We start from the raw sequence: 13,902 nt of genomic DNA, 5'->3' as shown, positions 1-13,902 counted from the left end.
CAACAATCGACTAATATGACATAAAAAAGATGTCATCAATAAACATAACTTCAATAACAAATACCACAAATGTATTTGATCAAGAAGCCACCGATTTAACAACGGATTATTTTCCTTTTTTTAAATTAATTTCATCATCAATAGAAGCAATCTGGGAACAAAGTGAGAATCTGGAATTAAATACAACAGCATGGAATAGATTTGGAGCAATAAGTAAATATTGTTGTTCAGTATATGGATTATCTTGTTTAGTTATGGCTCTTGTATTAAACCGTACTTTAGTAATGGCTTCAACTAATAATATACATAATCAACAAATGGCTATTAATAGACAAAGAGGTGGTGTTAGACATGGGAATGGATTAATGAATGCTTATAAACTGGCTACTATTTTGAGGAAATTAAGTATTGTTAGTTTTAGAATTGGAATAGTATCTATGTTATGTCTTCAGATCTACAATGTGCTAGTCACTTTAAAATTAAATCAAACGTTGGGAATCATTGAAAATTCAAATATTAAATGGATATATAACTTGATACCAGAAAGGTATTTCAGTTACACAGCTGAGAAATTTGCAGATTCGAAATATATGAAAACTCCGAAAAAGCAAGTTATGATTGGTCCCACTAGTGATATGTACTGGCCAATATTTTTGACGTTTTGTGCTTCTTCATTCGTTGAAACATTTATCGCATCTATACAGGGAAGAAAACCATTTACTGAAAGTGGTATCACAATATTTGAACATTCTTTAGCATTTCAAGAATTTAGCAGTAATGCTGCTTTCTTCTTTTCAAATTCAAATAATTTTAAAAGACCTACTGAAGAAGTTTTAGTAGTGGCTTTATTTTCAATTTTGAATCATTTAAATATTCATATTGGTGCTATTGTTAATAATAATAGATATAGGTTGATACCACTGACTGTTATTGGAATTGGATTTTTGTCTTACTTCATAAATGCTATATCTCATCATAAAGTTTTAAAATTTCCAACTATTTTGATTGTAACATTTACACCACAAGTATTAATATTGTTTGTGATTTTAATTAGTTTATCAATATTTTTATGTGCAATTATTGTTAATGGGTTTAGATTACAAGGATTAAATTATGCTAGTTTCTTTTTACATGAAGATCATTCAAATGAAGTCGAGAATGAAATTAATCAAGAAGATGAATCAGACACATTTTCAAATTTTAACATCAATTTAAAAGATGATTTTTATACTGCTTTATTAAATTTAGGAGTATTAGCAATAACATCAGCAGGAAAATCAAGTTATATTACAGAACTAAGTTTAGTAACATTAGATACCGAGACATGGATTGAAAGAAGTTTATGGAAACAACTCCAGGCCAAAACTTTGAGAAAAGGGTATGAAAATATAATAGATAAACCAGGACCTGATTTAATTACATATACTGCTTCAACGAATAATGATGAATTAGATAATAATCAAGGTCCGACTCAAATCAATAGTGTTTTCAGGAAAAGATTTCTATACTTATCCAAAATAATGATAAATTTCGTACAACTAGTGTATGGATTATTCATAAAAGTCATCAAAAACTCATTAACATTTTGGCAAAAGAAACAACCAACACCAGACAACTTCGAACAAAGATTATCCAAAACCCCCAAATTTTTAAGAAAATACGTCAAAAAATCACCCAAAAAAATCCATTCCACAATCGACATCAACAAATACACAGAAGAAGAATTAGAACTCAATTACGCATCGATTCTAATAGGTGAAGACCTAAACAATAATGACGACTCCCAAGATTTTTTATTAACTTATGAATCCGAAATAGAATCAGAAATAGAATCAGATATCGAAGAAATCAACGTTATCTCAAATTCAAGATCAGATAACTTAGTAGTATCACCATTATACGAAATACAACTCGAAGAATCAACATACTTAAACTATGAAGGTAGATTAACAAGATCAAAATATAAACAGCTCGCAAACACATACAATACAGATGAAAGTTCAAAACTAATAGAGCTCATAATTCAGAAAAGATCAACAACAGAACAAAAAGATCCGGAAGACACAAACTCTTTAGAATGTGTTATTTGTCAAACTAATATGAGAGAAATTATAACTTGGCCTTGTAAATGTTTTGCAATTTGTGAATCATGTAGATTGAGTTTGGTAAGTAAAGGAATTGAAGGTTGTGTTTGTTGTAGAAGAGAAGTTCAAGGTGTTTCGAAAATTTTCATACCTTAAGTAGAATTATCAATGTAAAATTAATTGTGTATTAAAAAGTGTCTTCTACTCTAATGTTTCTTTCTTGATGGTCTATTAGTAATTTATAATCTCATCAGTCAATGAAAAAAATTCATCTTCATCATTGATATTTTTGGTGACTATCTCTATAGCAGTTGGTAAAACTTCAACTAATTTTGTGATATCATTCTCAGAAACTCCATTATTTATATTAATCAATAAATGTGGAGCTACAATTGGCAAATTTTCATGTTCTAATATTAATTTACTTCTAGTTATTAAGATTTTGGAGTTAGTTAAAGTATAATCAACGATTTTTTGTAACATAAAACTTTCAACATTTAAATAATCGTCAAATGAATTAAGACGTTTTGATGGTTTTCCAGTCGTTACAAAAATTGAGTTTCCATATAATAAAGGTAAATTTAATTTTGATCTATATGATTCACTGAAAGTTAAATGTATCATTGGGGATTGAGGAGTTGAAGTAATAGTCATTGGTGAGTTTTTTAAATTCTTCAATATAGAATCATATGCAAAAGTAGTTAATTGATGCAAATTTGTAATAATCTTAGATTTACCAGTTTGAGTGTTAGTTTTTAAAATTTCTTTTATAGCTTGAGAAGTCACTTTTGCCGAATAAGGAGGTAATGAAGCACTAAAAACATAAGCATTTGATTGAATTCTTTGATGATGAATCATTGGTTCTACACCAACACAAAATCCACCTGATGAAGCTAATGAATTTGCCATTGATCCAATAGTTATTGATACTTCATCACGAGAAATTCCATAATGTTCGGTAAGACCTTTTCCAGTTGGACCTAAAACACCAATAGATAATGATTCGTCAACAAATAATCTATATTTGAATTTATTTTTCAATTCAACAATCTGTGGTAAATTTGCTATATCTCCAGTATTTGAAAATAACCCCTCCGTAATTATAAATCTTCTTCTGATTGGTTTTTGTTTTGATAATACTGGTTTCAATTGTGTTAAAATTTGTTCTAAATGTACCATATCATTATGATCAAACCATTCAATATCAGCTCTTGAAACTATCAATGCCTTTTGTATGGCAAGATTTATATTTCTATCTACAACACATAAATCACCTCTTTTTAAAAAAGCAGGAATAACGGACCCTGCGGTAACAAAATCTTGACCATATATGATAGCTTGTTCAGTACCCAAATAATTAGCTAAATCTTCTTCTAATCTAACATGAACATCTTGAGTACCATAAAAGTTTGGAGGACCACAAGCACCAACTCCTGCTAATTCTATTTCTGTTTTTGCAGCTGTTTTAATATCTTTATTTTCATTTAAATTTAAAAAATCTTGAGATGCTAAATTAACTATTGTTTCATCAAACCCATTTAATTTTACATGAGCTCCATTATGACCAATAATTTCAGGTATGGCTTTTAATTTCCAATTTTCTAATTGATCGATCTCACTTATAATTGGTTCTGGCTCCCATTCTGCACATAATTCATCTATTTCCTTTTTGGAAAATTTAACAAATTCAGATTTATTCTCCTTTTTTTTAGAACTGAAAAAATAAGTTAATGCAAATATAAACAAACAATATTCAAACAATGATCTTATAGGATCGTTTTGATATGACGATTTAATATATCTTAGAATTATTTGTCCTCCTGGTATATAACTTATTTTGTTTAGAATGAATAATAAATTTTCTGATAAAGTGTCCTGCAATATATCCCATGATTGTGATATAGCCGGTGATGTGAATGAATTGACTATGGTTGTGGTAGTAGTGGTAGTTGTAGTAGTTGTAGTTGTTGTAAAAATTGCAGATGACATGTTTCTATTAAATTCTGATGTATTATAACTGATTGTTGATTATTACTTTTTTGTTATGAACAAAACATGAAATGAAAGGAAAAAATTGTGGTGCAATATAGAACAAGTATAACGAACGTAATTAAATCAAGATAATGTCTAATTTATAATTCCCTATATACAATTGTGTTAAATAGTTTGATATGGTACGTTTATGTTGATTGAATATGATTTAATGATTGGTATAATTTGACGTTTTAATTTTGGTGAATATTTTTTTTTTTTCTTTTTTTTCATAAGACGTTTCTTTCATAATTACGCGCGCTTTTATTGGGTCGTATCTTTGACATATTTTTTAATGATTCACAGGTTAAGTTATCATATTCATATGATAATGATGAATTATTGAAGAGTTGAACCTGAAAATGACCTTTAATTGTGGAACACAAAGGTGTTGAAGAGACAAAGGATACTGGGCAATAAAACATGATTGTTATTTTTAGATCAAGTAAATGTCATGACAACCAGTAACACACTAAACATTAAATTGATCCAATGAACCAACCCCTTTGAAAACATCATAGTATAAATTGGGTAATATTTTTCTTTTCACTGTAATTTGCGAACTTTGTAGTTCACTGAATTTCAAAGATGCTGCAAAACTTTATGACTTTAGCAATATTATCAATAATTACAATAACTTGTTTTACAGCATCTTTTTATTGCTTTCAGGAATTGGTCGATTTAGATTTTGAAATAAATAAAGAATTTTTGGTAATGGTTACGTTATTTTCACTTTATTTTAGTTCAGGTGTTGTTTGTTTATGGAGTCTAGCATTGAGTACAAGAAGTCAACAAACTAGTAAAAGTCGTTGTTCAAATTAATTAAAAGTTTACAAATTTATTATTATATCATTTCTTCATTCTATTTCTAGCATCTCTAGCTATAGCTCTAGCTTCTTCAACATCATGAGCATTACTATGATTAAGATCCTTAGCTAATTCATAGGCTTCATCAAAATTCCCCAGCTCTAAACAATCTCTAGCTAACCATAGACGAGCTTTACAAGTTTCATCACTTATCCCCCAGTCTGACTCTTGGTTAAAACATAATTGCATGTATTTTTTAGTGTTTTCGTGATCGTTTAGTTTTTCCAGTATTGTAGCTAGACGGAAGCATATATGTGGTTCAACCATAAATTCTTGATCTTCTTCATTTGTGTTTATTTTGTTTATATAACTTTGTTCACCATTTAAACCTTCCATTTGATTGTTGGATATTTTACCAATCGCTAATGCTTTTTCAAATGATTTCACTGCATCTTCAAGCTGATCTATTTTTTCATAACAATTTCCAATAGCTTGCCACATTCTCTTGTCTAATGGTTGTAAATTAGTAGCTCTCTGATAGTAATATAACGCGTATAAATGCATATCTAAAACTTCATAGGCTTGTCCTAATCCATACCAAGCTCTGAAATCTTTTGGGTTTGTATCTACTGCTCTTCTATATGACTCAATAGCAGCGTGAGAATTCTTAAGTTCAACAAATTCATGACCCATTAATGTCCATGCACTTAGACAATTTTTATTTAGTATTAGTGCTCGTTTGTAATACATTATAGCTTTTTCATGTTCACATTTCATTGAATAGTAGTTTGCTAACACGCAACATGTTTCTGGTCTAAATCTATCTATCTGGGAGCAATATTGTGCTAAGTATGATAACTTTGATTTTTTTTCCATTACATATAACATATTTGAATAAGTATCTAGGTCATCCAATCTCAAGGGATCATTTATTAAAATTTGATCAAAAACTTTTTCAGATTCAAAGTAATTAAGGTTGTGGTAGTAATTTAAAAATTCTTGAATTTTGAGGAATGTGAAATTTGGGAAATAATAAGATAGTCTTTCCATCAACGTATATAATCTATTCAGTATTTGATGAGATTCTTGTAGTACTACTATCTCAAAAAATTGAAACATCGGAGTATTAGAGAAAATTTCATTTTTCTTTTTAACTCTTTGAATAAAATTATTGGCTTCTTCAAAGGTAACAAATGAATCAATTAATTCTCTCCAACATGACCAATTATATGGGAATATTAATATTGATTGATATAAATTCTTGATAGCTTCGTTTAATTTCTTTCTCTTTCTATATATTAACCCATTCAAGTAATATAAAAATGCATTCTCTTTATGTGATAGAAATTCTTCTGATTCAATCAATATCTTAGTGAACTTAGAATTCGATATATTTGATGAATTTTCAACTTTATCTTGATCATAATCATTTAGATTCCCATTACTATCGTACAAACTAGAATCGCATAACAGTCCAACATTAATTAATCCATCAGTTTCTTCAGTAGCTCGTTTATCGATTGAAATTAATAACGAATATAATCTTACGAACTTTGCATCACCACTTTTGCTTTCTTCTAGTACTTGAGCACATCTTTCAAACTCTTTGCAATTGAAATAAGTTTGGGCCAATATGAACTTACCCTGATCTTGGAATTCATCCAAATCAATTGGTTGAGGTTGTTGTGGTTGTAAATCTATTGATTGTTTTGGTAATCCATTTAATGCTTCTGCACACCATTTTGCTGATTCATATAAACATAGTTTGTTTAATTTCAAAGTAGCATTGTAAAATTGATTTCTTAATTCATTAAGATTAAATTGATCTGACATGTACTATTGGTAATTGAAGTTGTCTTTTTTTTTTGTAATTCTGTTTTGTTTATCTGATTTGAAAAATAAATTTATTTTGTTTCATATTATTTACATCAACCAACTTCAAATTACAAACTTCAGCTACAAATCAAATGGAAAATTTCCAAGCAATACTAGAGGATAGTTTCAAAAGTATTCAAGAGCTAAATGATTACAATCAGAGGCTAGCAAGCAAAGAGTCACTAGATACAACAGTATTAAATTCAATCAAGAAAAAATTCATATTAGATTCAGTTAAATTACAACGAACTTTCCAACAATACAAAAACTGGGAAATAGAAACTAAAAAGAATTATATAAATAACGATTTAGTAGATTATAATAAAACAGTATCAGAAATAGCAAAAGCAAATCAAAAATTAGATGAAACTACAAAAGTATATGAAAAATTATCATCAACTTTAAAATTACCTGAGTTTGCAGTCAATGTTAAAACTATACAAGCATCAAATAATGAAAAATTAATTAAAATAAGTGAAAAATTTATCAACACGGAGGAACCAATTGAAAATATAAGATTAAATCAATTATTTGCATTGAATTCTAAAAATGAAGATACTGAATTATTATTCCCAGACATCGATATAATTCGAAATTTAATCAATTTAGAATTGAAGCAAAGGATCAAAAGTAGAGTCATATTGGAAATATTGACATCTATAAAATCGAAATTAGAAAGAGGTAACAGAACTTGGATTCAAGAAGATAATAATTTGAAAAACTTTTTAGATGTTAAATTCAAAGAAGTTGTGGAAAGAGTTGAAAAAATTAAAGACGCTGATTCAAAAGCTAAAGAAGAAGAAGATGAGGATGATGAACTGGAGGATGAAAGAGATGAAGAAAATAGAAGAAATAGAGAAGTACATGAGGAAGAAGAAGATTACGTACATGAAGAACAAGCATTAATAGAAGAAAGTGAAGCTGAAGATGTAGATGAAGAAGAAGCAAAACAAGAAGAAGAAGTGGAGGAAGAAATGGATGTACAAGAAGGTGAAGAGAATGAAGAACCAGAGGAAATAAAGCAATCAGAAAACACAACAATAAGTTCTGAATTATCTGAACTATCTGATGCTCCTGATGATGACGATGACGATGGTATGCTACTTGATAGTTGAATATGTATAATTAATTTAAGTAAAAAATACCCCAAGACACACCTCAAATACTCTACTTCATCTTCTTAACTCTCATTAATTCTATTTCTTAGCTTCAATTGCAACAGGTTTAGTAACTTGTTCTTGTTTAGAAGGATCACCATTCAAAATATATTTAAAAACTTGCATAGGAGAATCACCTAAATCATGTCTATAATTAACAATTCTAATCAATTGATAACCAGCAACAGCACCTAAAAAGAAATTAACAGATGCTAAAAGTGGGTTTCTTGGTTTAATAACAAATCCAGCCCATCTTGTCCATATAGCACCAGTTGCAAATAATGCTATTTGTTGAGTTCCACTTAATTTTTCAACAGGTCTTTGTAAATCATTTATACCTGCTATAACTAATGCCCATTTAAAAACTGGTGCCCAAAAATGAACTGTTCTTGGTCCTGTTTCTGAATTTAAATATTTTGTAAATTTGGATGCGTGTTGTGCTGTTGATGCCATTGTAATTGATGTGAGTGTGTGTATTAGTATTTGAATATGTAGTTTGGTGATTTGGTTTGGTTAAATGTTGATGATATTATCGGAGTAAATTTTATTGAATTTTTTTATTTTTTCGTTTTGGGGGGTTAAGCGGAATTATATTTTTACAACTTTCTAGTTTATAACCGATAAGAATTCAACTAGTTTTGAGGTCAAAGGATAACACTTATCAATAATATTAAGCAAAGTCTATTTGTAAGATGATATTCGTCAGCATTGTAGCGCATCGTTGATCAACATCTCTTGAAATTTGAATAAATAATCAAAAACTTTCATTAAATATCAAATGAATAAATATACAGAAATATTTAATGCAATCTATAAATAACCACCTTGTTTACATAACCCATAAAACACACCTTCTTTTGATTCCAAAAGATTAGCAGGAGTATCAAATTCAATTAGTTCACCTTGATCTAACCCAATAATTTTATCACTATCCATAATAGTATCGATTCTATGCGCTATAGTGATGATGGTTTTGTTTTGAAATTGTGAACGTATAGTTTTTTGAATGAATTTATCTGTTTGATTATCGATACTTGAAGTAGCTTCATCCATTAGTAAGATTTGTGAATTGTTCATTTTAAGAAGGACACGAGCTAGTGACATTAATTGTCTTTGACCTTGAGAAAAATTCGAACCTCCTTCGTCTACTTTACATAACAACTTGTTACCATCTTCTGATTGTAATTTTGTAACATGATCTTTTAAATGAGCTAACTCCAAGGCTTTCCATATCTCTTCATCTTTGTAATACCCAAAAGGATCTAAATTTTGTCTAATCGTACCTTGAAATAATTGAGAATCCTGTGGAATAATACCTAATCTATGTCTTAAGTCAAATAATGAGATTAGACTAGTATTCAAATTATCTATTTCAATATGACCGTCAACTGGTTCAATTATACGAAATATAGCTAATGCTAGGGAAGATTTACCAGCTCCTGTTCTACCAACAACTCCGATTTTTTCATTTTGTTTTATAGATAATGTGATGTTTTTCAAAATAAGATCTAGGTTTTCTCTATACCTTGTTGAATAATTATTAAACGTTATTTCCCCATTAGTTGGCCAATTTAAAGGTGGAACAATTTTCTTTATAGGTTGTTCCTCCAATTTCAACTCAGTATATTCAAGACATCTTTCCACAGCAACAATACTAGTTTCAACTTCAGCTGATTGTCTAACAACCACTCTTAAGGAACCAGTGACTTGTAATGCATATGTCATTAAAAAGCCCGCCATTGATGAAGTTAAAGGACTTGATGTTTTTGTAGTTGATATTAACATTATTGAAGCTGATAATACTGCTAGTCCTCCAATGACTTGTAGTCTGAAGTATAACCATCTGTTTATTGATGTAAGCATGTATTGAGATTTTAAATTAAAATCAATGATCTTGTTCATTATAAATTTAAATCTTTCATCTTGTCCATAAGCTCGAATAGTATCTATACCATTTAAAGATTCACCTAGATGACCATAGATGGGGGATCTAGAAACGCTAACTAGTCTTTTTAACTCTCTAGAAATAGCAACATAATAAGTTTCATAATAGTAGTAAATTAACCCCAATACCAAAATAACAATAGCATAAGCAGGTATAGCCAAACTGACAACAATTAAATTCAAAAAAGTTCTCATTATTTGAGCAACAAATCCAGCAAAAGTATTTGGTATATTATCATCAATTCTATTTATATCATTAGTGAAACGATTCATTATACGACCAACAGGAGTTCTTTCAAAAAATTCCATAGGCGATCCTAAAACTCTAATTGCCATTTCATCATGAATCTTTTTGGACGCGTTGATACCCAACCATAGTTTCATAATTAATGATCTTGTAACCATCATAAAAGTAGCACCAATTCCCAAACAAGCATATATAATTAAAAATTCCCAGATGTTTTGATTTGATCCCGACTCGGAATTTTCTTCAGTCCAATGTTTCAACCAATAGTTACTACCAATAGATAAACAATTAGATAATAATAAAACAAAGATCCATATGAAAATACCTGGAATAGAACATGCTTTGAGATACGTGACGTAAACATCCCATTTAACTTTCCCCTTTTGACTAGTTTCTTGAGTTTGGCCCGTTTTTAAGTTTGGCAATAGTTTTTGTAAAGGGTCCCAATTGAATGTCTCAATACTTGCTCTTCTATGTTTTGTTTCCACGAGGCTTTCACTAGAATCTGATGGTGTTGGTGATGATTCTTCCTCATTTTTACTGAACGTTGTGATTAAGTTGTACAATTGTGGATGACTTTGTTCATTTACTTCCTTGTATGTTGTAGTTTCGACAATATGACCATTTTCAATCATCGTGATACTATCTGAATATTTTAAAACCAGAACTGAATTAGTACATAAGATAATTGTCTTTGAACCCAACAAACCATTTTTCGAAATAACTTTTTCAATAATATTTTTACCAACATGAGAATCAACAGCAGACAAAATGTCATCCAACAAGTAGATGTCTGCACGAGCATAAACTGCTCTTGCAATGGATAACCTAGCTTTTTGACCACCAGATAAACTTACTCCCTTTTCACCAACTTGAGTATCATCACCATCTGGTAATATTCTTAAGTCTTGTTCTAATTGACAGGCTTCTATAACTAAATTATAATATTCAGAATCGTATCTATGACCAAATAAAATGTTTTCTTTAACTGATGCATTCATAATCCATGGACTTTGTGCACAATAAGCTACAGAACCATTAATATTAATTATTGGGTGTTTACCAACTGTGATCATTTGACCCAATAATGCATACAATAATGATGTTTTACCACTGCCTACTTTACCAACAACACATGCCAAATCTCCTTTATTAACTTCAAAATTGACATCTTTTAAAGCATGTGGTACCTCTTGTTGATCATCTTTATAACTATCTCTTTTCCAATAAAATGAAGCATCTTTTATCTCAACTGCTTTATCACCACCATAAGTTATTAAATTTTCATCAAGCTCTTTACATACCAAGAATTTCCTAACTCTATCTAATGCCACTTTCCCTTCAATTAAAGAATTAATAGTGTCAGGTAAATCCAAAATTGGCGATGAGATCAAATTTAATAAAGTTATAGCAGGAAACACAATATCTGAAGTCAATGGCTTTTTTTGAGTTAATACGAAACATCCAAAACAAAGCAAATTCATCATTATAGGAATCATAGACCAAATAAAATTCGAACACTGGTTGAAAAATCTAACTTTTCTTAAATTTTTGAGTTCTTTATCATTTCTAGCTTCTGATAATTTAGCAAGCATAGGTTTTTCCCATGCATACAACTTAATGCTTTTTATAGTTGTTAATATCTCGTTTATTATACTTGTTCTTTGGTCTTTTAATTTCATTTGTTGTTTGTTCATTTTGGTGATATATTTAACTAAAACAGCGTTGATGGGGACGATTAATGCAATTGCCAAAAACCCAGCTAATGTTGATGAACCTAACAACGGCCATAATGAAATTAATCCAACTATCACATCAAATGGTGTATAAAATAATGCACTTATACTCAACATAGCATATGATATTCTGTTGACATCAACTGACATTAAATTCATTATATCACCTGAATTAAAACTAGATTTACTTTCACTAGACAAGTTTAATGATTTTTTATAAACTAAAGAAGTTAATGAACTTCTAATATTTAAACTATTCTCTAAATTTCGTAACATATATTTATTATTCATAGTATTTTGAAAAACAGTACTGGCAAATATCCCAAGACATATTAATAACCCTCTTAGTATAGGTGGGTTAGGAATAGTGAAAAATAAAATAAAATACCTTAATAATTGAGGTTTAACAAAGTTCAAGGCTCTTGCAATAATTTCATACCAGAATGCAATAAGTAAACCAATACCAAAGGATTTTAATATACTAGTGAATAAATTTCCACCAGTCCAATGAGATTCTAATAATTTGGTTGCATAAGATGTTGTTATTTCTTCTGGACTATTGGGTAATTCTGCATTAGTGACGGTTTTATTCTTATACGTGTTAACTATAAGCTCATTCATCCAAGTGAATGTTACTCTTTGGATAATATTTGGTTCCTCTAATTTAATACCTTCTCCTTGTTTTTTGTACTCTTTAATCAATTCAGAATTAGGTTTATAATAATAATACTCCATAATGAAAATATTTATCGAATTTAAAATAAGTAAAACTTCAATAACTGGATTGGAATATTGAATAATCACCCATGAAGTGAAATTATTTTGAAAATAAACCATTATATCAAGAACAGTAAAACATGGCCAAAAAATCAATAATATACTTAATTGAACAGATGAATATGAAGTTTCCAAAATTTGTGAAGGTAGTATGACAAATAATAACACTAAATTAATCAACCCAAATGCTATTACTTTTTGATCAGCCAATCTTTCATGTATGCTAATAAAACTAGATAAATACAAAAATAAAAAAATTTCAATCATTAAAAAGGCAAGTTTGAAATATTGTTTGAACCCAACACTTTTTAGCGAGAAATTACCATATCTCCTTTGTTTAAATAATTCGTTATATGTAGATATACCCCATAGCAAAAAGCATATTCCCAATATTGATATAGTATATAATAAAAAACATGGATTAAATGCATTGACATTATTTGGCGCCATTGGTTCCAATATTGAATGAAACCCACATTTTAATTCTGGGTATAATTTTACCATCTTTCTGTTGTTTGTTCTCTTTTGATCTTATTTTAAATTTATAGATACATTGGGTAACCTATTTATATTCCTTGACGAAGTAATGTGTTAGTTATCTCTTTGTAATTGTTATTGTTATATTTTTGAAAAATTAATTGTGCCGTATTAATTTTTCAATTTTTGTGTCACATGATTTGAACTTGTGTCCATATAAAACAGGATTTAAATTTTTTTTTATTTTGGTCATCTTAAATCCGTCTCTCTTTTTAATACTATACTTTTGAAGAGTCATTTTCATCTAGTTGAGAGCTATTCCAATGAATAAATTTCTACGAAAGTCAAAACTAAGACCTTGTTAATAATTTGTGACAAAAAATTAGATGATATAATACAAATTTTATGTCGAATCATTTGCCCAATACTATGATTTCGGTATTCCATAGAACATTGAAGACGCTTTAAACTACACTACATCCATTACATTCTTCCTATGATTTTGAAGCTACCAGTGCATGCTTTTGAACTGCTAATTCATCGAGATAATCAATGCTTATCTAGTGAGAGCAAAATTTTGAAGTATCAAAGTAAATTTTGGTCTAGTTTCAGATCTTCAAGTTTTGTGCAATTTTTCAAGTTTGAAACAATCCAATTTAGAAGAAAACAAATACAAAATCTATAGAATCTACAAAATCAGTGAATCAAAATGAATTGAATTGTGTATATATTAATTAATTACAAAGTAAACTTAAATCATAAGACTA

The 13,902-nt window shown here is 29.0% G+C and overlaps 6 protein-coding genes across 6 annotated transcripts; 2 read left to right on the top strand and 4 right to left on the bottom strand. All coding sequences in view use genetic code 12, as the record gives it.

Moving 5' to 3' along the window:
- Positions 1 to 29: 29 nt before the first annotated feature.
- Positions 30 to 2,240, top strand: KGF54_000126 (putative ubiquitin-protein ligase; the record flags this gene model as incomplete). Its single annotated transcript, XM_051761609.1, has 1 exon — positions 30 to 2,240. One exon carries the CDS (start codon positions 30 to 32, stop codon positions 2,238 to 2,240), a length of 2,211 nt encoding a protein of 736 aa, XP_051622741.1.
- A 75-nt stretch (positions 2,241 to 2,315) lies between these two features.
- KGF54_000125 (serine C-palmitoyltransferase) lies at positions 2,316 to 4,073 on the bottom strand (the record flags this gene model as incomplete). Its single annotated transcript, XM_051761598.1, has 1 exon — positions 2,316 to 4,073. One exon carries the CDS (start codon positions 4,071 to 4,073, stop codon positions 2,316 to 2,318), a length of 1,758 nt encoding a protein of 585 aa, XP_051622740.1.
- Positions 4,074 to 4,964: 891 nt separating this feature from the next.
- On the bottom strand, positions 4,965 to 6,755 carry CDC23 (anaphase promoting complex subunit; the record flags this gene model as incomplete). Its single annotated transcript, XM_051761587.1, has 1 exon — positions 4,965 to 6,755. One exon carries the CDS (start codon positions 6,753 to 6,755, stop codon positions 4,965 to 4,967), a length of 1,791 nt encoding a protein of 596 aa, XP_051622739.1.
- Positions 6,756 to 6,889: 134 nt separating this feature from the next.
- Positions 6,890 to 7,912, top strand: KGF54_000123 (uncharacterized protein; the record flags this gene model as incomplete). Its single annotated transcript, XM_051761576.1, has 1 exon — positions 6,890 to 7,912. One exon carries the CDS (start codon positions 6,890 to 6,892, stop codon positions 7,910 to 7,912), a length of 1,023 nt encoding a protein of 340 aa, XP_051622738.1.
- Positions 7,913 to 7,993: 81 nt separating this feature from the next.
- Positions 7,994 to 8,407, bottom strand: KGF54_000122 (mitochondrial pyruvate carrier; the record flags this gene model as incomplete). Its single annotated transcript, XM_051761565.1, has 1 exon — positions 7,994 to 8,407. One exon carries the CDS (start codon positions 8,405 to 8,407, stop codon positions 7,994 to 7,996), a length of 414 nt encoding a protein of 137 aa, XP_051622737.1.
- Positions 8,408 to 8,764: 357 nt separating this feature from the next.
- On the bottom strand, positions 8,765 to 13,162 carry KGF54_000121 (ATP-binding cassette bilirubin transporter; the record flags this gene model as incomplete). Its single annotated transcript, XM_051761554.1, has 1 exon — positions 8,765 to 13,162. The coding sequence occupies one exon, from the start codon at positions 13,160 to 13,162 to the stop codon at positions 8,765 to 8,767; it is 4,398 nt and encodes a 1,465-aa protein (XP_051622736.1).
- Positions 13,163 to 13,902: the final 740 nt, after the last annotated feature.

This window comes from Candida jiufengensis (genome assembly GCF_024610255.1).
Source record: "Candida jiufengensis strain CBS 10846 chromosome Unknown scaffold9, whole genome shotgun sequence".
Classification (NCBI taxonomy): Eukaryota; Fungi; Ascomycota; class Pichiomycetes; order Serinales; family Debaryomycetaceae; genus Lodderomyces; species Lodderomyces jiufengensis.
This window is presented reverse-complemented; position numbering and strand designations above follow the sequence as displayed.